At 44.8% G+C, this 26,785-nt stretch overlaps 1 protein-coding gene across 2 annotated transcripts in view; it reads left to right on the top strand.

Moving 5' to 3' along the window:
* The window catches only part of MYO3A (myosin IIIA), a 200,148-nt gene that overhangs the window by 24,582 nt on the left and 148,781 nt on the right, over positions 1 to 26,785 (top strand). For both annotated transcript variants that reach the window (XM_005302809.3, XM_065586866.1), the window contains exon 3: positions 13,622 to 13,756. In XM_005302809.3, coding sequence (XP_005302866.2) covers positions 13,622 to 13,756 — 135 coding nt within the window. The remainder of the gene's footprint in view (positions 1 to 13,621; positions 13,757 to 26,785) is intronic.

Raw genomic sequence — 26,785 nt, 5'->3', positions numbered from 1 at the left:
AGACCCCCGCTGCATCCACTGTATAACCGCCTACCCCATGTTCCATAGCCTCCTCACTCAGATGCCCAAGAACACGGGGGGAGGCTTCGGGCACCCAGCCACTCCACTCCAGAGGATGGCCCAAGCAACAGAAGGCTGTCATTCACACAGTTTGATTTTTAGTGTGGCTACAATAAGCAATGTGGCCATGTCCTTCCCTCCGTCCCCACCTCACCTTTGCTACCTTGTCCATTATCTCATTTTTTTTAATTAATAAAGAAAGAATGCATGGTTTCAAAACAATAGTTACTTTATTTCAAAGGGGGGGGTGGTTGGCTTACAGGGAATTAAAATAAACAAAGGGGGCGGGTTTGCATCAAGGAGAAACACACACAAATGTCACACCATAGCCTGGCCAGTCATGAAACTGGTTTTCAAAGCCTCTCTGATGCACAGCATGCCTTGCTGTGCTCTTCTAATTGCCCTGGTGTCTGACTGCTCAAAATTGGATGCCAGGCGATTTGCCTCAACCTCCCACCCCGCCATAAATGTCTCCCCCTTATTCTCACAGATATTATGGAGCACACAGCAAGCAGCAATAACAATGGGAATGTTGGTTGCGCTGAGGTCCGACCTAATCAGCAAACAGCACCAGCAAGCTTTTAAAGTGCGTGACAGTCAGCTGCGTGGGCTCCATGCTTGCCATGGCATCTGCATGGGTAACCCAGGAAAAAAGGCGCGAAACGATTGACAGCCGTTGCTTTTACAGAGGGAGGGGCGACTGACCACATGTACCCAAAACCACTTGCGACAATGTTTTTGCCCCATCAGGCATTGGGAGCTTAACCCAGAATTCCAATGGGCAGCGGAGACTGCGGGAACTGTGGGATAGCTAGCCACTGTGCACCGCTCCGTAGGTCGATGCTAGCCACGGTAGTGAGGACACACTCCGCCGACTTAATGTGCTTAGTGGGGACTGTGACGGGTTGGATCACAGAAACCCCCTTGGAAGCTGCCACCTGATGTGGCTACCCCTGCTCCTGTTTTCCCTGCCAGCTCAGGACTCCAGCACCCTATCTTGCTGAGCCAGACACTCCCGTCTGCTGCAACACAGACCCAGGGTCTGAATCACTTGCCCCAAAGCTGCAAGTTTACCTGAAAACAGCTCACAGAAGTGTGCTTGTCTTTAGCACTCAGATGCCCAAATCCCAATGGGGTCTAAACCCAGATAAATCCGTTTTACCCTGCATAAAGGGCAAACTCATAAATTGTTCTCCCTCTATAACACTGATAGAGAGATATGCACAGTTGTTTGCTCCCCCAGGTATTAATACATACTCTGAGTAAATTACTAAATAAAAAGTGGTTTTATTAAATACAGAAAATAGGATTTAAGTGGTTCTAAGTAGTAACAGACAGAACAAAGTAAGTCACCAAGCAAAATAAAATAAAATGCGCAAATCTATGTCTAATCAAACTAGATACAGATAAGTTCCTCACCAATTCCAGAATGCTCCCTTTTAGCCTGGGTCTAGCAATCACTCACAACCCCTGTAGTTACTGTCCTTTGTTTCAGTTTCCTTCAAGTGAAGAGGCTCCTTCTTTAGCCAGCTGAAGACAAAATGGAGGGGTCTCCCACAGGTTTAAATAGACTCTCTCTTGTGGGTGGAGACCCCCCTCCTCCCTCCTATGCAAAGTCCAGCTCCAAGATGGAGTTCTGGAGTCACCTGGGCAAGTCACATGTCCCTGCATGACTCAGCCTTTACAGGCCGAAGCCATTGTCCACATGGTATCTTGCATGCCTCCAGGAAGACTTCTTATGTGGATTGGAGCATTCCAAGATGCATTGTTCCCCAAGTGTTTCCTGATCAGGTACTTAACCTGGCGAATTCCTTCCTAAAGAAGCTGACTAAATGCCTCACAAAGTTTACTTAGAAACCAAGCCAGCATACAGCCCATATTCTTAGCCTCAGGTAGAAAATGATATACATGTACAAATAGGATGAATAGATATAGTAGACCATAACCTTTACGGAGATACATTACATGGCGCAGGCAGCACAAAACATATTCCAGTTATGTCATACATACATTTATAAGCACACACACACCCCATAAAGCCTTATGGGGTACACTGTCACAGGGACATACACAATCGATCTCTAAAAATCGACTTCTATAAAATTGATTTAATTTCATAGTGTAGACATACCTTCAGCCACAACAAGAATTGGATAAGCCAAGAGATGTGGCATCATATCGAGGAAGGAAAAGCACTGTCAGGAAAACTTCTGAATGCTAAGATCATTTGACTATTGGGTGAAAGAGCAAAGGAGGAGTAAAAGAAAGCAGACAAAATGGTGAAAAGCATGAGACGATAAAACAGAGAGATGTTGAAGGCCTAGCAGCTGAAGTTGCTGCTATGATAGGAAGTTAGTCGTTTACCAAGTGGTTGAAACTTCAGAACAGGAAATCAGCCAATGAAAAATATAGATGGAAAAATGCTTACAACTGAAGTAGAACAGAATAACAGATGGGCAGAACAATTCAAAGAAGTCCTCAACAGACCCAGCCCTACCTCAGTACTAGTATTCATTGAAACATGAACCAAATCAACTTGATACCAACAGCGGTCTGTGGAAGGTTCGTGCTGGGGCTCGACCCTCCTGGACTCACTACACAGGCCCTCTGGTGCAGGGGCTGAACAACAATAGAACAGTTAAGGAGCTCAGGCCCTCTGGTGCAGGGGCTGAGCAACAATAGAACAGTCAAGGAGCTCGGGCCCTCTGGTGCAGGGGCTGAGCGACAGTATCACAGTTAGGAAGCTCAGTCCCTTAGGTGCAGGGGCTGAGCAACAACGCAACAGTTAAGGAGCTCGGGCCCTCTGGTACAAGGGCTGAGCAACAGTATCACAGTTAGGAGGAAGCCTGCCACCCGTGAGCGGGGAGGTGGCAGGGGGGACGCAGGCCCACCCACTCCACTGCGTCCCAGCTCGGGGCCCTAGCAGCGCCCACTGCCGCTGCGGGTCAGTGGGGTGTCCTGACCGAAACACACTGACATCGGCTCACACGTGACTGCAGCCTGACCGGGGTCAGCTACCCCCGGGCTACTTCCAGGTTCCCCCTCAGGGCCTACTTCGTCCGTGGCACCGGGCCCAGTCCAGTCCATCAGCATGGGTTCCTCCCGGCCGGGGCTTGGCGGCAGGTCCGGCAGCTCCTTGGGGAAATCCGGCCAATTGGAGTTGGGCGGCTCCTCCGGGTAACAGGAGGGGCGGAGGGGCTCTGGTGCCATCTCGCCTTCGGGGTTGGTGTGGGGGAGTTCCAACTGCTCCTCCCAATGACGGGAACAGGCGGGCTCTGGTGGTTCCTCGTCGTAGTGGGCTCGGGGCAGCTCCGGCCACACAGGGCAACGGCCTCAGGGCTCTCCCGGCCGCGAGCTCCCGGCCGCATGTCTGCTCCCTGCGGTGGCTGGGGCCTCACTGAGCTCTGGCGGCCGGCTTTTATACTTCCTGTCCTGCTCCTTAACTACCAGGGGGCGGGGACAGGCGGCGGGGGCTTCGCCCACTTGGGCGTCTGTAAGGGCACTCCCTCTGCTGGGCAGGAGGAGAGCCACGCCGACTCACTACACGGTCTAATAGAGATGTCAGAAGTACAGGCTGCAGTCAAGAAGCTGAAAAACACCCAAATAGTGGGAGATGATGAAATCACAACAGAAATGCTAACAGCACTTGATGCTACCACCCTAATGAAACTGGCAGAACTGTTCAATGAAGTCTGGAAAAAGACCCCCCCTTGACCATGGAAAATTGTCAGAATATCCAAAAAAGGGTGATCTTACTGACTGTAACAATTGGACAGTAGTGTGACTTCTTGCCATTGTAGGGAAAGTCTTCTGTATTGTGATATTACAAAGAATGAAAGAGCAGTGGATGCAAAGCTTGGAGAAAAACAGGCTGGATTCAGGCCCAACGTAGATCATATATTCACACTAAGGACCGTCATAGAAGAATGTATAGAACGCTTCAGCTTCCCCTTATCAACTTAATTTAATTGTTTTTCAAAAGGCATTTGACAGCATGCATAGAAATACTATTCTTCAGTGTTATGGAATCCAGCTGAAGTCATTGATGCTACATACAATGATGCAAACTGCGCTGTAAGGATGAACAACCAGACAACAGAATGGTTCAACCTGGAAAATGGTGTGAAGCCGGGCTATAGTCTAACTCTGTAATTGTTGTTTGGCATGGGTAGCACGATACTAGCCAGCAGAGACCTTGTGACATCCAGGATAGGAAAGGCATTCACTAAACTCAACAATGTATGGACATCAAAGATATACCGTAACGTAGGCAAAATGGAGAATTTTCAACTCAGACATAATATCAGTGTTATTGTATGGCTGCGAGAGCTATTAAAATGATAGAAAACTAGATGCCTTTGGAAAATATGTGTCTACAAAAGTTTCTGGGCACTGAATGGAGAAAACTTATCACCAACTAAGTGATCTGACAAATCACCAGACAGCAGTTTGTCGCTGCTACAAGGAAGTGTTTGGACATATTTGGGGCATTTACCCCAGATGCCAACACACAGGCTCCAATATGAAGCTGTCAAGTGGAAGCTAACTGGTGTGAGGGGACAAGGTCTCTCTTGGGTACCCTCAAGAACCCTTACCAGGGAGGGCTGAACAGCCAGTCTCAACACAGAGCCAATGGAAGCAGCAGCTAATGACAGAGAGAGAGATGGAAGAGACTGGTTTACAGCCTTGTGCACCAACATTGGTGCAAGAAGGATGCAATAATAAAATAACTCTCTCTGTCCAAGGTAAAGGCAGTATAGATCTGTGTTTTTCTGGCACTTGAGACCATGGCAGCTGCTCACAAATAGCTTAATGAGAATGTTAATAAAAGTTGTTCAAAGCACATGAAGCACCTCAGGCTCGTGTATCAGAGGGTAGAGGACTCCCAACAGTTGCTCTGGGAGGGGACCCAGCACATGCCCATGCTACGATGAGCTGGACTACACACTCTCCTGTGCTGCAAGTACAGAGACTGAAGTGACTTGCAACCCCCTCCTTGTTCCCATTGGCCTGATTGTACAATGGGGCACCAATGAGGGTAGGATAAGGAGGCAGCAGCAACCTCAGAGGAAGTCCTGGGTGCCCCTAAGGAGGAGCAGCATGTGATTTTGCACCTCTACCCAGTGGATCTGGTTGAGGAAAATTCCTTTCCTTTCCTTCCCTCCCCTTCCCCCAAGGAGCCTGAGGAACACTGCAGACCCCAGACCCCAAGGCTGGTATGTTACAATACACCCCCATCTTCCCCAGAAATATCCCCTCTTGCTCTGGTGAAATATGCCTTAAGCCTTACACGGTCCCCTAGAAATGCACACTGTAAATTAATGATTTCATTGAGATCACATGAACCACTTTAATGCGTTTAGCGGAAGCTTTAACAAAGACTATGAATGAGCAGTCTCTGTCTCCCTGTGGCTATGCATTTCTTGGCAAGCACTCTGGCAACAGTAGTCCCTGGCCATGCTGATGGGGGTGGTAAAGGGAGGGGACTGGTTTGGAAATGGCCAAATGGGGAAGGAATCATTTCATGACATGAACTTTTATGAAAAGACCCAGAACTACCACCCTTTTCCCCCTCCCCCCACCCACTCTTTCCTTCCCTTTATGAATGGGAGCTGGTCTTCTGTGCAGGCCCACCTAGGTCCAGGAAGGGAACTGTTTGGTTGTCCGAGGAATGTTTGAGTGGTCCATTCTTCCTGTGACCATTTCAAACATTTGTTACTATTCCCAGTCCCTGATGTCTGGCCTCTCCTTTCACTAAGCCACACTGCAGAAGCAGGGAGAAGTTTGGGGTGGGTGAAGGTTCAACTCCCCGCAGTTCCTCAAACACAATACTGTGTCCTTTTGCAGCAGAGAGGCAGCAGGCATGCAATGTTAATCAGAAACTTCAGAGAAGACCATATAGGCTTGTGGCGTGACTCTTTCCGTGTCTCTTTCAGTGCTGTTCACTGGACATTGGACAGAGTGTCTGGCAATACAGGAACATTAGGGAAGGGGTGGGTATTCTTTGTGGGTCTCTGCTCCTCTTCTCTGGGAACTCCATCTGCTCCCTCTCTGTTTGCCTCCCTGTCCTGCAAGCAACTTTTTGCTATAGCACAAACTCAAGCTGGTTCCTCAGGTTCAACAGCAGGGCAAATATGTTTGGTCCATGTTTGTAGCTCACCACTGAGCAATAGATAGAGGGCTGACTATTAGCAGAAACACCTCTCTGGCATAGGTTGTCAGCTCCCCTGATAGGACTGGAAAGACATTCCCTTTGATGCATTGTACACATTACAACATTTTAATAACAATACCTCAGATATTTTACTATTGTTAACCACAGTTTCTTCCTCCGGGACTGTAGCATTGTGCAAGAAAGAAGAGGACTATACCCGTTGCACTCCTCAGATGTTATGTCGGGGGGGAGGGGTCCTAGTTTCCTTCAGAGGAAATGAACTATAATGTGTGACAGGTTCCCCTGTGTGCCACTTAAAACTGGGGTACCACTGAGCCCTCCTGCCCCACCAACCTGGGTTCCCTTTACACTGTGCTGCTGTGACAGGCTCTCAAGCCCCCTTCCAGCACACAGGTGGGGACACACCCAGCTGCAATTTTACACAGATGGTGAGATCAGCTCTGTATGGGGAAGCTCAGCTAAGGAATTGCCCAGCACTCAAGTGCACACCCCCTCTGGAGTGTAAATCCAAAATTGTATCATCTTGTGCTGCACAGAGAACTATACAGCGTCAGCTCATTTGAAATTCACCCCCTCCCTCAATGTGGAGGAAGATATGCACAGCTTCTTGCCCGCCCCTCCCCCCCCCAGTTATGAATTACACAAACTGTTTTTAGAGAAAACAAAACCAACTTTATTAACTACAAAAGATAGATTTTAAGTGATCATAAGGGATAGCAAACAGATCAAAGTTGATTACTTAGGAAATAAAACAAACATGCAATCTAAGCTTAAAATACTAAAGAAACTGGTTACAGCTAGTAATTTCTCACCCTAATGTTGTTTTAGGCAGATTGCAGAGATTATGTCACTCCCCTGCCTTAAATAGGTTTTAAATATGGCAGGAATCCTTTGTCTTCCAGTGTGATTCCCACCCCCGGTCTGGGGAAAAGTACTAAATTTATCATGGAGTCCAGTATCACGTGACCCTGTAGCCACAACTCAAAGTCTATTTGCAGAGTCCACAGGAAGGCTTTCCAGGAAGGTGGGAGATTAGCATCTTCAAAGACCTATTGTTTTTCCTAATGGCCCTTTCCTTCCAACAATCTAGACTGATTGCATTCTGTCTAGTGCGCGTTCCCCAGGGGTAAACACAGTTGTGATAGGCGCATAGACAATATTCCTAACTTCAGATACAAAATTATACATGCATACAAATAAGATAATCATATTCAGTAAATCATAACTTTTCCAATGATATCTTACATGGCCCATCTTGCATAAAACATTCTCAGATATGCTATAATCATATCATAATATCTCTGAGGAATATGGGAAGTAGTGTCACACCTCCCCCGTTTGATTACTGCCAGAGGGTTAGTCACTGACTAATGCGAGGGCAGTGTGCCTAATGTCCTCCTTAGGTCTTGGTTATACAACCTCCAAGTGTTATCAAACATTGTAGTGTTATCCATAGGTGTTTGTGCAAAGTTCTGAATTTCTTTTTTCAGGTTGCCTGAAAGTATTCTAGTGTGCAGCATTGTTAACACAATGCAGATATCAATATCTTTTAAAGTGTAGGTGTCTTGGAATTTAGCCACCAATGCCATGAGACAGTGTGCCTCAGTTTCCCCTTCCACACAGCAGTTTAGGTTTTTCTGCTGTGCCAAACTCTAAGCCTGTTTACAGGTATTGGCTGAGAAGCAGTATTCTTATAGGACTTCCTTGTTATCACTCCTAGCATGTTCAAAAGTTTTTTCCAAAAATTATGCATGTTACACATTTTTAAGGAATTTATCATTAGTACCAAATTCTTTGTTACAACCAATAAGCTGTGTATTATGAGGTTCCACGGTACCAGCAACTTTGTGACAGGGAGGTGTTTCCAAGTATGTTTATCATACCACCTCTTCTGTTTCGATAGTCCGGTTTGTTCAGTATTCATTGTGTTTTGCAACCTCTTCTTGAACCACAGTATGTGTTCAGATACTGGTCTTTCTTCCCCTTTTGTAAATGTTCTTCGTTCATGTATGTATTTGGGGCTTTGGGGAGAAAAGGGTGTAAGGAGACCTTGCATGTTACTGGCCAGTCCCCTGTGGAGTTGCATTCCATCTCCAGGGCTATGCCCATGTAAAATATCCTCCCCGTCCCTCCAAATTCCTTCTCAACTTCCTTCTCTGGCTCCCCCCTCCAAGACACACACCTCTGTGCTCTCTAGTGGGATCTATCCCGTTTGGCTATGAGCCCACAGCCAAACAGCCGGAACAGTCTTTTCACTGGTAGGCACTACGCCCTCCTCCATCTTTGAATTGGGCTTGCCTCTAGCCACAAAGTCCATATCATAACAATATCTCTATGAGGAATATGGGGTGTAGTGTCACATAATGCACCCCTTGTCTTTGACTTGGTGGGACCTTACCTGCTACCAGGGAGCTCATTCCTCAGAGAGAACAGAGTGAGTGGAGAAGGACCCTTGGAGACTTTTTGATTGTTCCGGACTTCTTTAGTCAATGCCAATTTGATTTCCTTAGGCCACGGGAGGATAGGACTCTTAGGCAGGAAGAAGCAATCATGAACCATTTCCTGCAAATGGGGAGACAGCACAGGGTGTAGGAGCATGCCCAGAGGTAAAGGGATCATGCAGTCCCTAGTACAATTGGTGGCAGAATGCTTCTGGGCTCTGCCTGCCACCATCGCTGCTGCACGTCTCTGGGAACAAGCACCACCTTCTTCTCCTCCTCCAGCTGCTGGCCAGGCTGTTGGTGAGGTAGTGGATCAAACACACATACACCTGTTATGGGAAGAAGCATGGTGGACAGCTAGCACATTATCTCCTACTGGTACCCAAAACTCCTTGCAGTGGAACCCCCCAGCTCATGCTATGGGGGACGATAACTCCCAAGCCAATCCCAGTACCCCACCCTGTGTTCAGCCTCCAAACCCCGCACGGGAGATTCCCCTCACCTTACGAGTGTGGGGTTGGTACACCCCATCACACATCCCTCCTAAAAAATGTTCCTAATTAAAAATACAAACAGGGATGACAACAGTGAACTAAGTTCAGAAACAACTGATGTCTTTCAGAAGCACCATGGAGAACCCAATGAAGATTAGGTAAATGTCTGGCTTTGTAAATGATTTAATTAACAATACAAACAAAGGAAACCCAAACAAAGTTAAGAATAAAGATAGGTAACACTGACCCCTCATCCCCATCCTCAACAAACAGTCACCACTAGCAAGCATAGGAGTATTCATGTATAACAGCTCTTATGTAAAGTTTCAGAGTAACAGCCGTGTTAGTCTGTATCCGCAAAAAGAAGAACAGGAGTACTTGTGGCACCTTAGAGACTAACAAATTTATTAGAGCATAAGCTTTCGTGGACTACAGCCCACTTCTTCGGATGCATATAGAATGGAACATATAATGAGGAGATATATATACACACATACAGAGAGCATAAACAGGTGGGAGTTGTCTTACCAACTCTGAGAGGCCAATTAATTAAGAGAAAAAAAAAACTTTTGAAGTGATAATCAAGCTAGCCGAGTACAGACAGTGTGATAAGAAGTGTGAGAGTACTTACAAGGGGAGATAGAGTCAATGTTTGTAATGGCTCAGCCATTCCCAGTCCTTATTCAAACCGGAGTTGATTGTGTCTAGTTTGCATATCAATTCTAGCTCTGCAGTCTCTCTCTGGAGTCTGTTTTTGAAGTTTTTCTGTTGTAATATAGCCACCCGCAGGTCTGTCACTGAATGACCAGACAGGTTAAAGTGTTCTCCCACTGGTTTTTGAGTATTTTGATTCCTGATGTCAGATTTGTGTCCATTAATTCTTTTGCGTAGAGACTGTCCGGTTTGGCCAATGTACATGGCAGAGGGGCATTGCTGGCACATGATGGCATATATCACATTGGTAGATGTGCAGGTGAACGAGCCCCTGATGGTATGGCTGATGTGATTAGGTCCTATGATGATGTCACTTGAATAGATATGTGGACAGAGTTGGCATCGGGGTTTGTTACAAGGATAGGTTCCTGGGTTAGTGGTTTTGTTCAGTGATGTGTGGTTGCTGGTGAGTATTTGCTTTAGGTTGGGGGGTTGTCTGTAAGCGAGGACAGGTCTGTCTCCCAAGATCTGTGAGAGTAAAGGATCATCTTTCAGGATAGGTTGTAGATCTCTGATGATGCGCTGGAGAGGTTTTAGTTGGGGGCTGAAGGTGACAGCTAGTGGTGTTCTGTTATGTACTGTTTGCACTGGTTTAGAGAACATTGATAAGAAGTTATGTGTGAAGCGCCTTCCAAAACCTCTCTTAGATGTTCCATGATGTGCAAACAAATAGCATCACAAATTTCCCTTGCCTGCTGGGAACCAGGAGTAGTGTGCAAATGGATGGCATCCAGCTGTCTGTCAAGGCTTTGATAACCAGATCTTGGGCCCACTTTGAAGTATTCACATTTGGTTTCACATATGTTGTGCAAGGCACAACATGCCACTATACTGAAGACTATGTTTGCCATATTGGCATCCATGCGGGTCCACAACCATCACCAATAGGCTTTTAGCTACCCAAACACATAGTCAGCCACCACTCTACAGTCTGTGGTTGAATTTCCCCTTTCTTGGGCCGGCAATGTCAGGATAAGGCTTCATGAGCCAAGTTGAGTGGGTATGTGGGGTCCCCCAAAATAACACTATACAGAACCACATTGTTTCTGGGGAATAAAGTCCTTCTTCCCCCCTACAGTAAACATCGATCTCCTGAGCACCCAGGTCTCATGGAGCTTTCCAATGTGTCCAGTGTTCATGTTCATTAACCAGCCCTTTTGTTCCCCTAAGCCTTGGAGAATAAGTGAAGCTTTTTCAGTTCACATATTCACTTTCAATGAGCAAAGTATCGGGCTGTGTGCTCTATCGATGGCTCTCGCATAGCTGGAAAACCCCATCCTCTGAAGTCTAGCTATAATTTCATGGACTTGGGTTGTTGCAACCACCAGTGGGTAGATGAGAGCATAGATAGCTTGGCAAACCTGTACAGCCACCACCCCAACAGCAGACTTCTGACCCACAGCTGTCAGGTATTGCCAGCTCCAAAGGGAGATAGCCACCAGCTTCTGCACTGGTATTGGTTTCTGAAATTGAGTGCTCTGGAACTGGAGGGTTGCTGCAAGCTGCTCAAACAACTCTGTGAAGATTTGCTTCCTCTTTCTGAAGTTCTGCAGCCACTGGTCTGCAGAAAATCATTCGAGGTTTCCAAAATGATGTGGTCTCACCACGCCATGCTGGTTCTCCAGGACCAGAAGTGGCGGTCCACCCATGGCCATACTATTGCAATCACAGCATTGAAAACACCTGTTCCATGGCACCCAATGGATTTTCACTCATCTTCTCGGTCACCTGGCTTCAGAGTCCCACATATTTCTGGATGGATTCTGTCCAGTATCCAGTACTGCATCACTTGGACATTTGTCCTGTGAGTAGCAGAAGGAGTATCTCCACATCCTCATGGACTTTCTCCATGTCTTCCATGCAGTTGGGCAGGAGGAAGGCTGAGCAGGAGTTGCCATTGCCAAATGTGTGAAGGCAGCATATAGTACCAGCAGTATGCAGCAAGGTGGTTCCCAGAGTGTCTCCTGTGATGCACAGGACTCTGGGATACTGCCCCAGAAATGGTAGTGCTACTGTCACATACTGAAAAGGGATGGTGGGAACATGGGCACACACTTGTGCACTGTGTATACCCATGCCCAGCACAGCATATGAGGACACAGTGCAGATATGGGGTACCCACACTAGCAGTACATGCACAACTAATTGGAGAAGTGCACTAGTATAGGTATACCTTATATGTGACCAGAGTGGCTGTTGCTAAGATCCCCATGTCCCCAAGTGCAGATGAAATACCTTCACACCTTGACTGCAGCAGAGCCCAGTAGCACCCTTCTCTGGGTACTGGAAAACTCCCATGTGCTTTGGGACATCATCTGGTATGGAGATCCCTGGGTGCACTGTTTCAGAAACTCCAAACAATATGAAACTTTCTTCAAAAGTATAAAGAGGTTCAGTGAGACCCAAAAAAAGAAGTGGTGGGGTCTTGCCACATGCATTTGCAGAGATGGGGAACTCAACAGCAATGATATTTTTCTAGGGCTCCCCTCTCCCCATTTTTTACTCTGTCAAGGAGAGGGGTGTGAACAGAGTAACAGTGGCAATTCTGACTCCACATTAAGGGAGCACTCAGGACCTACCATCAAGAGAGGTGAACTCTGCTGGTACCTTTGGTGAATGCTAGCTACATTATTTGGTACTCTTTGGAGTATAAGAGCTTGGGGAGAGCTGAATACTGAAACTAAAATTAAAACTAAGAAAGATCAACTTTAACCAGAAAGTGGCATATTTGTCATTTTCAGTCTCTGTGCCTGTTGCAATACCTGGATGTTGATATGCACAGTATTTGCAAGTTTTCAAAATGTATTAAATGTTTTCCAGTGCATTTAATTAACTTATTGTTATTTATTATTATTTGTATTGCAGTAGTGCCCAGGAGCCCTGGTCATGGATTAGAGCGCCATATTGCTAGCCAGGGTAAAAACAGAGAACAAAGACACTGCTCCAAAGAGCAACAATCTAAAGATCTAAGTGTAAGGCAAGAGACAACAGGTAGACACCAACAGAGAGATGGAGGAGCACAAGGAAAGAATGAGACAATATTTGTCAGTGAGATTCAACAAATCTGTCTCGTAAATTATTTCATTCAACCTTGATGCTGTCATATTTTAGTAACTTTTTCTTCTAAGCAAATGCCTTGTTTAGCAAAGGCTGCTAATATACTGGGGCTGGACTCACACCTGCTGGCACAGAGAGAGGGAGGTGAATCCAGATTGTACCTTCCAGAACCCAGCCCTTAGCCCCAGAGAAGGGATTCACAACTGAAGGGAGGGCCGGTTGTAGGAATACTGTCTGTTCTCCCTCATGGTGGTACCAGACAAGAAAAGCTGCAAGTTCTCCCAGGGACTCAATAGCAGTTTTTCTGGAAGTTACAATCAATACTGCCCACCCTTGGATCTGTGCCAGCTTCATGCAGAATGTTGTGAGGATGTTGTGACCACCTGGAACTATGGCAGTTTCTTCCTCCCCCATACTCCTGTTGGAGTCAAATCGACAGAAGACAGTGTAAGCCAAAGATGACTTTAGTCTTAATTCTGTATAGTTCAATATATTAAATAGGGTATTTTGACTGAACAGAACTAAGTATATGTTTTACAGTGTTGTAAAGGATGCACTAATATTTCATTTGACTTTGTTTTATCTTTAGACAAAGTTTGAATAGACTGCACACTATGTGTCAATTTTCATATGGCTTGGGTTTGCTGACTGCTATTTATTTTTGTGATACGCGGCACTAGGATATTGATGAAGAAATTGAAGCCGAGTACAACATTTTGAAAGCTCTCTCTGATCATCCCAACGTCGTCAAGTTCTATGGAATGTACTACAAGAAAGATGTGAAGAATGGAGACCAACTTTGGCTGGTTCTTGAGGTAGATAATTTCTAATGATTGAATTTTATTATTTTTTAAAAGCAGTTTTCGTCCTGGCAGCATTTTTACTTCACTTGCAAACCCATCATATCAAACACAACACATTTGTTTGACATTTTTCTCCAGTATAGCTGCTCAGTCCATAAATGCTGTCATTAGCCCCTCCTGTGTTCTCAAATCTTTCTTTGATTTTTCTCTGGCTCCTGAATGCTCATCTAGTATATTTATTCCCTTAACGTTAATTTTATGTCTTTACAGATAAGTTCTTATTAGCATTTGTACCCTGTTCAATGCTCCTATCTTAATTAGTTTCTAATCTAAACACTTTTTTCCTTTGGTGAAGATTGGCATACAAATCTCTATCCAGAAGTATTTGTTTAAACAACAAGGAGTTAGGACTAAGCATGCCATTAAACCATAGTTAATGTGATGTGCTTTTCACAATATAGTAGAAGTGAATTAAATTCACAGGGTTTGTGTGTATAAAAAGCAAAAAAAATAACAATAAAACAAATAAACTATCCAATTTGCTGTTGATGTCAATAGGAGTTTTCTGTGTTGAACAAAGGGAAAATAAGACCTTTCTTCTTTAATTATGATTAATAAAAACTCAGGCATAAAAAGTACATTTGAAAAATGGCATTAAAATCCACAAAGGCCAGTCCTGCAAGTTCTTCACAGATGGAATTCGCATTAACTTTCCTGTGAAAGGATTTGCAGGATTGGACCTTAGATGCCAGGAATGCAAATGAACACTTATGGCTATGCAAAGCATGCTCCATTTATCTTGTTAGGCTCTTGTTGTTCTATGGGCGTTTGGTAAGGATGGGTTGAAAAATATATTTCTTTTACCATTTGCTTGCTAAATTAGGGAATACAAAATGTCCTCAATACAAAGCCTAACAAGTAATATAGGCTTATCCTGTAAATGAAGAGAAAGAAATTAGTTCATGGTATTACAGTGTATTAATTGAGGGCCAGCATTTCAAAAAAGCTCATGTCCATAACGAGAGCCAGATTTTCAGACGTGCTCAGCTCCCATTTACTGGCCAAAAGGACTGGCCAGATTTTCATAACGAGATTTTCATAACGAGAACCAGATTTTCAGACGTGCTCAGCTCCCATTTACTAGCCAAAAGGACTGGCCAGATTTTCAAAAGGAGTCAGCACATTGCATGTGGAGTATCACTGAAAGTCTAGACCCAGTTGTGGGTGCTGAGCATTTGAAACACTGGTCCTGAACTATTTTGAAAACTCTGGTCCCTATAGCGTTGCTGTAGAACAATCAAAGTAGGGCAGGGTCTATGTAAAGTATTTTAGGTCAAGTTAGTAATTTAGCGTTTTAAAATTTTCTGTGGAGTTGCTTCTACATTTTGAAAACTAACTGATGCCTTGGCATCATTTCATTTTTTGTAAACACTTGGCATGCATAGGTGTGCACTTTACTTTGCATATTATGGTATATACTTCTTTTGGACGCATTACCCTCATTGTACATGTGAAAAGCAAGTCACTTGTCAATATACATAGACTAAAATAAATCAAGGAATCTAGTTAATCTGAACGTTTGGGTATATCTGTATGGATAGATGGATAGCTACGTATGTTTGGAAATGTAAACTTCAAAGAGCAGATAATTGTACCTGTTGGTTACTGAAACTTTCCTACTTTTAATAAAAAATGTTTATGGTGAAAAAGATTGTAATATGAAAGAGATGCCTTTGTTGAAATGTTATCTTACTTTTATTCTGTCCATAGCTTTTTATGGCCATTTTACCTTGTTTTTGAGCTTGGCATAGTTACCTTACAAGTTATAAAAATGAAGATACCTTCTGTTTGTTTTAATTATTACTGAAAATATGTCCAGGAGGAAGAAATTTTCTAGATTCCTATATGTGGTGTTTAGTCATTCTCCCTTGTCTCACTGGTCTAATGAACTGTATGTAGAGCACGGGTGGGCAAACTATGGCTCGCGGGCCACATCTGGCCCCTCAAACCATTTAATCTAGTCCTCAGCTCCCGCCAGGGGGTGAGGTCAGGGGTTTGCCCCACTCCAGTGCTTCAGCTGGGGAGTGCGATCGGGGGCTTGCCCCGCTCAGCGCGGCTCCCAGGAAGCAGCCGGCATGACCCTACCTAGTACACTGAGGCGTGGCCAGGAGGCTCTGCGCCCTGCCCTGTTCGCAGGCGCTGCCCCTGCAGCTCCCATTGGCCGTGGTTCCTGGCCGATGGGAGCTGCAGGGGTGGCGCCTGCGGACGGGACAGCTTACAGAGCCACCTGGCTGCACCTCGGAGCCAGAAGTGGGACATGCTTCCAGGAGCTGCTTGCGGTAAGCACCGCCCAGAGCCTGCACCCCTGAGCTCCCCCCCCCCGCCCCAACTCCCTGCCACAGCCCTGATCCCCCTCCCGCCCTTCGAACCCCTCGATCCAAGCCCAGAGCCCCCTCTTGTACCCCCAGCCCCTCATCCCCAGCCCCACCCGAGCCCGCACCCCCTGCCCGTGCCCCAACAGCCTGCCACATCCCTGATCCCCCTCCCGCGCTCTGAACCCATTGGTCCCAGCCCGGAGCACCCTCTTGCACCCGAAACCCCTCATCCCCAGCCCCACCCCAGAGCCCTCACCCCCCCGCACCTCAACCCGGAGCCCCCTCCCACACCTTGAATGCCTCATTTCTGGCCCCATACCAGAGCCTGCACCCCCAGCCAGAGCCATCACCCCCCCACACACACCCTTATCCCCAATTTTGGAGCATTCATGGCCCGCCATTCAATTTCCATACCCCGATGTGGCCGTCAGGCCAAAAAGTTTGCCCATCCCTGATGTAGAGAACTCTGTTTATATTGGAATGTTCTTCAGGGAAAATTGATTTTTCTTTTAGGGTAGAATTTAGGCCTGCTGCTTCCCCCACCTAGTGCAAATTCTGTGTTTGTGCTTGCAGCATTTCTCTTTAAGTCTAACTTCAGGGAGGGTGTGACATTGCACTTCATACGTTTTATGGAAATATATTAATGAGTGAATATAATGTAACTGGAATATGCTTTATGCAAAAAGTCTCTTGTAAGGTATCATTACAAAGCTTATAATCTACTGAGTGTTCATCCTAGTTGTATGAATGTATCATTCTCGTATCTAAAACTAGAAATATGAAGTATTACTCTGAGGTCCTATTGTAATTATGCAAAGTGTGGGCCATTAATGGTGGTTTAGAATTTTGATGGCTCCCATTGACTAGGACAATTGGTTGGGGGGGAGGGATAGCTCAGTGGTTTGAGCATTGGTCTGCTAAACCCAGGGTGATGAGTTCAATCCTTGAGGGGGCCATTTAGGGAACTGGGGTAAAACTCTGTCTGGGGATTGGTCCTGCTTTGAGCAGAGGGTTGTACTAGATGACTGCCTGAGGTCCCTTCCAACCCTTTTTTTTTTTTTAAAGGGCTCTGTTTACTTGTAAGCCTTCCTGTGTTCCTGTAAGTGAGGCTGGAAATAATGGAGGCTTGGGGTCTCACAGGACATGTGACCATGTCACCTGGTACTGGAGTTCATCTTAAACCTGGTGCTTTTCCATTTAGAAGGGAGGGTGGGGACCCAGAGAGACAAAAAATTCCCGCCTTGTGCCAAAGCTATAAAAGAGGGTGTAACAGGACAAAGGGGCTGCCAGTCATGAGAAATCCACTAGTTACTACCTGAGCTGGAACTAACAAGAACTGTACCAGGGGAAAGGATTGGGCCCAGACTAGGAAGGAGTCTAGTCTGTGAAAGAAGCTTATTGGAACATCTCTGAGGGTGAGATTTACCTGTATGCAGTTTCTTAAATGTTTTAGGCTTAGACTTGCATGTTTTGTTTTATTTTGCTTGGTAACTTACTTTGTTCTGTCTGTTATTACTTGAAACCACAGAGGGATGATTAACCACCATGCCACTGTTTGACATAGCCACACAAGTACAGATGCTCCCCGGCTTACGCAATCGTTCTGTTCCGGAAAGCCTTGCGTAACCCGAATTTTACGTAAGTTGGAAACGTATATTGTGCAAGCATAAAAAACAAACAATTACAACATTTTCTGCTCTAAATCAATCTTCTTTCGCTTACGAACTGGTCCTGCACTCTTGCTATCTATTGGTTGCTTTCCAGGAATGATTTGAATGAAATAATAGGGTGAAATAACAGAAATAGAGTATCACTGAAATAACACGAGACTGAGAGGCTTCCCTTGTAGGAGATGCTACTGCTGTGTTCCTCCGCACACCGAACTACAGTACAGTACTTTACGTTTCCGTACGCTATGCAATATTTTCCGCAACTTGAACATTTTATTTATGCCTTATGGAACTTTTTGCGTAAGGGCGAATTTGCATAAGTGGGGTCTTGCGTAACCCGGGGAGCATCTATACGTGAAATTATAATTTTGTGTATATGGCACTTCTGTCATTTTAGTTTTCCTTAGCATTAGGACAAGAAGGTGGTGTTCAGATCTGAATCAGTTTAATGTTGAGGACTGAAGTTAAGGTTCAAGGCCAAAACCAAGCTAGTTTATAAATGTAGATTAGAAAGTGCTAGGCTTGGCAGGTGTTTTCATGAGATTTCAGCCCCATAGAGTAGAAATATCACAAAATCATTTGATCTCACAATATTTCACCTATCTTGAATGGTGAAAATCTCATGGTCTCAGCTGTCATCTTGGGCTGGAATATCAAAAAGAATGGCTGTTCTTGCATGACTTTGGCCATATCTGAACCTTAAGCGGAAAACAGGCCCCTAGTGAAACTGAGTTCCCTGACATTCAAAGGGATGAAGGTTGGAGGTTCAGTTTTGGGGCATCTCTAATTTTAATGAGATCTGACACCCTCAGTTCATTATTTGTTTACTGTGAGCATTTAGCTGAAAGGGGATGCATGAAGTAACACCCAGGATGTTAACGATCTGTGCTGACGATATTGTTCTCTGAGTCTAAAGCATTAAAGTAGATGAGCACTAAGAAATACTTGTCTACAACTATAATGGAGTTGGGGAGCCTGGTGACAACATATATATTCCCTGACTTGGCTACAGCACAGCTGGAAGTTGAGTTTAGACGGCATCTATAATTAGGTTAACTCAGCCAGCACTAAGGCTGAGATTTTGATTTTTAAAACTGTCTAGAGATTTGGAGGCCCAAGTCCCATTAAAATTAATGGGACGTGGGCTTCCAGATCCCTCTTGGTTGCTTTGAAAGTGTCAGCCTAAACTTCTAATTGTGTCATAACCAAATTTGCGCAACATAGGAACTGACCTACTGAATCTGACCAAAAGTGCATCTCGTCCAGTTTCCTGTCTCAGCAGTGGCCAGAACCAGATGCTTCAGAGGATGAGTCAAGAAACTGCAGAATAACAACTATGAAATAACCTGCCCAGAGGGGAAGTTTCTTCTTTTACCCCCTTGGTTAGTGACTGGCGTATGCCCAGAAGCATGAGGGCATGTACCCTTCATCAGTTATTTTTTCTGTTAAAGTGAAATTTCTGATTTTCAGTCATGTTTGGTTTCCATTCATATTCATTGTACCTCATTCATATTCATTGTACCTCCCTCCCTCCTTCCCAAGGATGACATGCAGAATAGTTAGTTGATATTCATAAAGCACTTTGAAGATGTAGAGTGCTATATAAGTTTTACATATCAGAAACAAGCCTTTACGAGAATTGTGACGTTATTGACATGAACTGTGACTGTATAGATCATTGTTGCAACCAGGGTCCTATGGTTGAACCAGGTCTTGTACAGAGGAGGTCAAGTGGGGTGTCTATGGAAAAGTTGTAGTTTGCTGGTTATGATTATGCTGTCTGTATGTGTGTATCATTTTTGTATTTGAAGTTATGAATATTGGCTATGTACTTGTATCTCAATGTGTTTGATTCTAAGCAGCCTCAGTGAAACATTTGGTCAGCTTCTTGAGAAAAGACTATTCTCAGTAAGTGCCAAATCAAGAAATACTTAACTGACAATGGACTTTAGGAGATGCCAATCCACATCTGAGCTTTCCTGGAAACATTCAAATTAACATGTAAAGTAAACAATGGCGTTGGCCTGAAAAAAGCTGAATCATTCATAGACATGTGACTTGCCCAGGTGGCTACACACTCCATCTTGTTGCTGTGATTTTGCACAGAAGAACAAAGGGGTTTCTGCCCACAAGAGAGAGAACATAAAAGGCCCTGGAAGCCTCTCCATTTTGTCTTCAGCTGGCTCAAGAGATGGCCTCTCCACCCCAAAGAGATGCTTGGAAGAAACTGGTGTAACCCCTTGGGGTTTAGAGAGCATGGCCCCTTTAAAGCTTTTTCCTAAGGAGGGATGGGGAGCAGTGAGAGAAAGGAGGGAAACTCCAGGTGGGGCTCTGGAGCAGGAGAGAGAGAGAAGGCCTGCCTGAAGCCTGGGAAGGACAGGTCGGCTGAGGGGGGACACCTCAGGACAGGAGCCAGGAGGAGCACTGTGCTAGTGGGGAATTGCTCGAGAAGGACAGGCCAGAGCTGGACCCAGTATCACTGCTGCCCAGAGCTGCATGGGGCTGTGAGTACATGGGGCTTGTGACTCTGCATTGGGAATAAGGAGGGAGGCTGCTAGCTAGTTAAGTGGGGAGGTGGTTGCTCTGTGTGGCTTTGCATAGAGCAGCAGAAGAGGGCACTGGAGGGGTTTGTTGGGGAAAGTTCACTGGCACCGAAGACAACCAGGAGCCCCCAAGACTCACCACTGGACTGGAACTTGGCTCAGGCCTTCTGAACTCTGTGTGCAGACACATTGTTCAGTGTCTGTCCTTCCAGACTGTGCTACCACTGGGCCTGTGAGGCCTTGATTTGGATGCAACCCTGTTTTACTGCTCCCCCTATATTTCCCCTTATTGTTTTTCTCCTCTCATCCCTCTGTAAATAAATATTTCCCTTTCTTATATCCACTGTACTTTTCTGGCGTGTGTGTGTTCACTCTGGGGGATTTGGAACAGGTGCCCCTGGGGTGGAAGGGACTTTCCCTGCTGCATTCCTGTGTGCACCTTCTCTTGGCCAGAACTGCCTGCAGAGCAGACTCCATCTTGGCTAAAGTTACACTGGAACAAAGGACAGTAACTATGGGGTGTGAGTGATTGCTGGACCCAGACTAGGAAGGAGTCCAGTCTGTGAAAGAAGCTTATTGGAACATCTCTGGGGGTGAGATTTCATCTGTAATCAGTTTCTTAATGTATTAGGCTTAGATTGCTTGTTTTTGTTTTATTTTGCTTGGTAACTTACTTTGTTCTGTCTGTTATTACTTGGAACTACTTAAATCCTACTTTCTATACTTAATACAATTACTTTTTGCTTAGTAATTAACCCAGAGTAAATACCTGGAGGAGCAAACAGCTGGGCATAGCTCTCTATCAGTGTTATAGAGGGTGGATAGTTTGAGTTTATCCTGTATAAACTTTATACAGAGTAAAACGGATTCATTTGGGGTTTGGATCCCATTGGGAGCTGGGTGTCTGGGTGCTAGAGACAGGGGCACCTGCTAAGCCATTTTCAATTAAGTCTGCAGCTTTGGGGGATGTGGTTCAGACCTGGGTCTGTGTTTGCAGCAGGTTAGCGTGTCTGGCTCAATGAGACATGGTTCTGAAGTCCCAAGCTGGCAGGGAAAATGGGTTCAGAGGTAGTCTCAGCACATCAGGTGGCACTCCCAAGGCGGTTTCTGTGACCGAACCCGTCACAGGAATATTGTTCATTAAAATTTGTTTCCTCTTAAAAAACAAAATGGGGTCGTCTTGTAGATATAATGAAGCAGGAAGACACGTGCAATTAATCGTGCCCTCTTCAGTGCTGATGTAATCAATTAGAAGCTGTCTAGAAGGTATTGGATGATGGTACAATATCAAAAAAATATATTTGACCCAGAAAAATGTATCAAAAGTGAACACATTTGTTGAAACAAAGTTCAGTGACCCTTTCCCTTTTCTCAGTGTGTTATGCTGTGTACATTTGTGGCATATCTGACAGTATTTGCAGGATACGTATGAAATTATTGCCTAGCATTCCTCTCAAACTGCCAACAATCCAAATCTGAGCACACTGTAAGATAAAGATTAAAAAATATAAGACCTAAAGGAAAACTTATTGTGCAGGAATCTTTAAGCAATGTGTGATTCATTTATATAGTATAAATAACATTTTTTTGTAATTTCAGTTTCCCAATTTGACATTTCTGATGGAAATAGTCCATAACAGTGAACATGACGTAACAGTAACTGGTCTGTGCAGAATAAAAGTAAACTAGAACCTAAACTCAGTAATATCCTTCTTTGGCCTAATCCTGAGAGGTGCTGAATACCTGCATTGGCACCAGTGGGAATTGTGCCTGCTCAGTATATCTAACAGTCAAACTCATGATGAGGGACAGTACTTGAGAGGATTCTGCCAAGCTTACTAAGCTTTGTCGTTTGTATTTGGAGATGCCCGCAGAAGGAATCTGCCTGTTCATTTGTTAAAAATCTATTATAACTGCGATGAACAGGCTGAGCAGCCTCATGTCAGCAGAGGTCAGTGTGATGAATTTGCTAAGGGGAAATCTGCTGCAGCTCTTTCCCTCCTGTTTGGGAGGGTGATGGTTGCTAGGAGAGGAAGGTTATGAGGCAATTAGAAGGCAGTCAGTGAGGGATGGATCACAGAGGCAGGTTATCTGAGGAGCCAGGGGACAGGCATAGTGGTTGAAGGCAGTCAGGGAGCACTGTTTGGGACACACCATGTGCTAGAGCAGGGGTGGACAAACTTTTTGGCCCGAGGACCACATCTGGGTGGGGAAATTGTATGCAGGGCCATGAATGTAGGGCTGGGGCAGAGGGTTGGGGTGCGAGAGGGGGTGTGGGATGCAGAAAGGGGCTCAGGGCAGGGGGTTGGGGTGCAGGGCCAATGGGAACTGTGAGGGGTGGTGCCTGCAGGCGAGGGCAGCACACGGAGTCCTCTGAGCCTCCTCTCCCAGGGGCCGCAGGGATGTGGTGCCGGCCGCTTCTGGGAGCGGCGCGGGGCCAGAGCAGGCCAGATCCAGCCCGTGGGCTGTAGTTTGCCCTCCCCTGTGCTGGAGCCTTAGGGCCCAGCAGCTGAAGCATCTCCTGTGCTTGCTAGCCTTGCCTGCCCGCAGAGACCCCTGGAGATTCAGAACTGTTTTAGCTACTGTCCTGCTACAGCTACTTTATTAGATTAACAGATTGGACGGCACATATTTTAATAATTTGGGAATGTTGGTAAAAATTTTGAGAAACACCCAAGTCCCATTTTCAAAACTGATGTAGGCACTTGGGAGCCTGAATCTCATTGGGAGTCAGTGTAATTTAGGATCCTAAGTGCCTACATCACTTTTGAAAATGATACTTAAATCATGTAAGGACTCCTGAAAATTGTACCCATCATCAATATATTTTCAGTGTTTAGGAAATATGGGACTGACTGTTTTTAATGACAGATGTTTCGACTATGCAAATAAGTAGAGTTGGTTGAAAAGATCACAGCCAAACAGCTTTCCATCAGAAAATGCTGTTTTGTCGAAATCAAAATGTTTTGCAGAAACATGTCAATTTCGGCAATATGTTTGATGGAAACGTGTTTACATGAATTGTTAAAATGACTTTATTATTTTGATAATGCTGAAATGTCACATTTGGACTTGATCAATTAATTTCATTTTATTTTACTTTATTATAACATTAATTTTAACATTATATGTATTCAACACTGTAAAACATTTAATATTGTTTCAATAATGTTGAAACATAATATATATTTTGGTGTTTTTGGATTAAAATTTAGGAATTTTAACTTTACTTTTCATTCTGATTCAGAATGAAAACAAATTTTGAAATGTCAGACTTTCCCATGGAACAGAAGTTCCATTTTCTGACCAACTCCTACTTGCGCAGACAACATCTGAAATAGTAAAAGTAATGAATTGATAGCACTGACAAGCTAGCTAAGCATAGTCTGGATGGGTGCTATTCATCGTAACTCTGCCAATGCACCTTTGTTCTGATTTGCAAACCTTTTCTGTTCCAGTATTGTATTCATGAGCAGAGACCATCAGTCATACAAGAGCGTAGAGCAGTTTGTGATTTGAGCCTACCTCTCTGAAGAGTAACTTCATTGACTTTTGCACCACCTACCCCCTTTAATGTTGAAAATATATATATATATATATATATATATATTTAAGACTTATCTTTATAGTTCTACAGTACTTCAGTCAAATTAGTGTGCTTTGAATTCTTCCTTCAGATTGTCTCTAGAAGTTAATTAAAAATGCTAACCTCACACTGATAATTCCAAAGAATTATGGAAGAATTATCATGAAGGATTATTGTGATCCACTTGGCAGCAAAGTTTGCTCATTTAAAACCTGCCTGGAGTGATGCTATGTTATATTATTTGACTTTGATCTTTAACAGTTAACATCAAGGGCATTCATTTAATTCATGCTGATCCCACAGAAGAAATTAAAAATGTACAAATATTTAAATTCATTTTACGTCCTTGGTGGGCCTGTCTTTATAATGCAAGCTTTTTTTTAAAGTGGGAAATAGAAGTTCCTAGGAGTTAAATATGGACTAAAGGCTTGTCTAAACACTAAACTTGTACTGTTTTAGCTATACCGGTATAGTGTTTACTGCTATAGTACAAGCCCCCTAGTCTGGATACAGTTATATCAGAGTGAAAATACTTTGTACTGGTTTAGCTGTTCTTGTATAAGAAGAGGAGTAAGCCATACCAATATAAGGCACCATTGTATCAGTATAATTGAATCCACACTAGGCATCACTAGAATGGTTAAAAAAAATCAGACCCCTAATCAAAATACTTACAACAATGCAAAAACTGTGTGCAGATCAGATCTAACAGAGACTATTGAGTAATGGTTGATTAATGCAAAATGTAGCAAATTGCAAGAGCTTTTTGGCTTCATATTCATTCATAGATTCCAAAGTTAGAAGCGACCATGATGATCATCCAGTCTGGCCAATTTCTATTTAAGGTCCACTGTCTGGACTAGAGCATATCTTTTAAAAAAAATCAGTCTTGATTTTAAAAATTCCAGTGATGGAGAATCGCCCACAACTTTTGGTATTTGCCACCTTATTTCTAGTCTGAATTTGACTAGCTTCAACTTCCAGCCATTGGTTCTTGTTATACCTTTGTCTGCTAGACTGAAGGGCCCTCTTTTACCAAATTTCTGTTCCCCTTGTAGGTACTTATAAAGACTGTCTACACATGGATAAAAGCCCTGTAGCACAGCTATGGCTGACCCAGGTCAGCTGACTCAGGCTTGCGAGACTCAGGCTGCGGGGCTAAACATTGTTATGTAGACTTTGGGGCTTGGGCTGAAGCCTGAGCTCTGGGACCCTCCACTCTTGCATGGTACCAGAGCTTGGGCTTCAGCTCGAGCCTGAATGTCTACACAGCAATTTTTCAGCCCCAGAGCCTGAGACCAAGTCAGCCGTCCCAGGCCAGCCATGTTTTTTTTTTATCCCTGTGTAGACACACCCATAGACTGTAATCAAGTTATCCCTTAATTTTCTCTTCGATAAGCTTAGTAAGTTGAGTTCCTTGAGCCTTTCATTATAAAGCATGTTTTCCCCTCCTTTTATCATTCTTGTGCCTCTCTTCATTATTTCAATATCCTTCTTAAATTGTAGAAACCAGAACTGGAAACAGTATTTCAGTAGTGGTCACACAAGTGCCCAATACAGAGATTATATAAATTTCCTACTCCTGATAGTCCCCTTTTATATATCCAAGGATCTATATATTGCTAATATATTGGGAATTCAAAAATGTTCCAGTATTCCATATGAACAGCTGGCTGCTTGTATGCTATTTAGAGCAGCGTTTCTCAAACTGGGGTCCACGAGGGTACTCCAGGGGGTCCGCAGTCCCTGCTGATCAACTGCTCCACCACCCGCCCCCCCCCCCCAACTCTTTCCCCTCCCAACACCTCCTGCATGCCAGGGAACAGCTGTTCAGCAGTGTGCAGGATTGGCTGGGAGCAGGGCCAGCTCCAGGGGTTTGGCTGCCCCAAGCAGCCAAACAAACAAAAAAAAGGCCGCAATCGCGATCTGCAGTGGCAATTCGGCGGGAGGTCCTTCGCTCTGAGCAGGAGTGAGGGACCGTCCGCCGAATTGCCTCGGAACAGCTGGACGTGTCGCCCCTCTCTGAAGTGGCCGCCCCAAGCACCTGCTTGGTAAGTGGGTGCCTGGAGCCGGCCCTGGCTGGGAGGGAAGGGAAGGAGCGGAGACAGAGCACGCTCGGGGGAGGGGGCAGAAAGAGGTGGGGAAGCGGAGGGGCAGAGGTGGAGTGGGGGCGGGAAGAGGTGGGGCCGGGGTGAGGCCTTAGGGGAAGGGGTGGAGTGGGGGTGGGTTTTAGAGCTGAGCAGAGGGTTTGGGAGTCTGTGAAAAATTTTAAATCAAAATGGGAGTCCTTGGGTTGCTAAAGTTTGAGAACTGCTGATTTAGAGCATCAGTATTCTGTATTCTGATTTAGAAACTGCTCATCCATACCCTCCTTCTGGCTGCTGAGGGTGCCATACACATAGAAGGCACAGCTACGCTCGAGATGGTCTTAGCTATTTCCCAGAAATGGTAAATCTGCACCAGTACGAGCAATGCTGTAAATACTAAAGCTGCGTGATGGACAGCATTTTGCTCACCATATCATGAGAACCAACTCAGAGCTTAGTGGTTAAAAATCTCCTAAATTCTGTATACGTCAAGGCATTCACTGTTGTTAGCAGCCACAAAGCTGCACCACTGCTAGAAAATTAGTACAATATTTTCTAGGCTAGACAACGCCAGAGGGAATGACTGCTGAACAATGACGCGCAGTAAAGTCACACTAAGGGCTTTCTAATTGTCTCACAGAATTGTTCACTCCCTGCCTATCCTCTGACTCCCACACTGCTGTGTGACAAAGGCACAGTATATATAGAATGAGGGACCTCAGTGCTGTTGGACAGAATGCACATATTCCGTGATCAATATTCAGCAAATAATCCAGAGCA

The sequence above is a fragment of the Chrysemys picta genome, chromosome 2, assembly GCF_011386835.1.
Source record: "Chrysemys picta bellii isolate R12L10 chromosome 2, ASM1138683v2, whole genome shotgun sequence".
NCBI lineage: Eukaryota > Metazoa > Chordata > Testudines > Emydidae > Chrysemys > Chrysemys picta.
The sequence above is the reverse complement of the archived record's forward strand: the minus strand, read 5'-3'. Positions and strand labels throughout refer to the sequence as shown.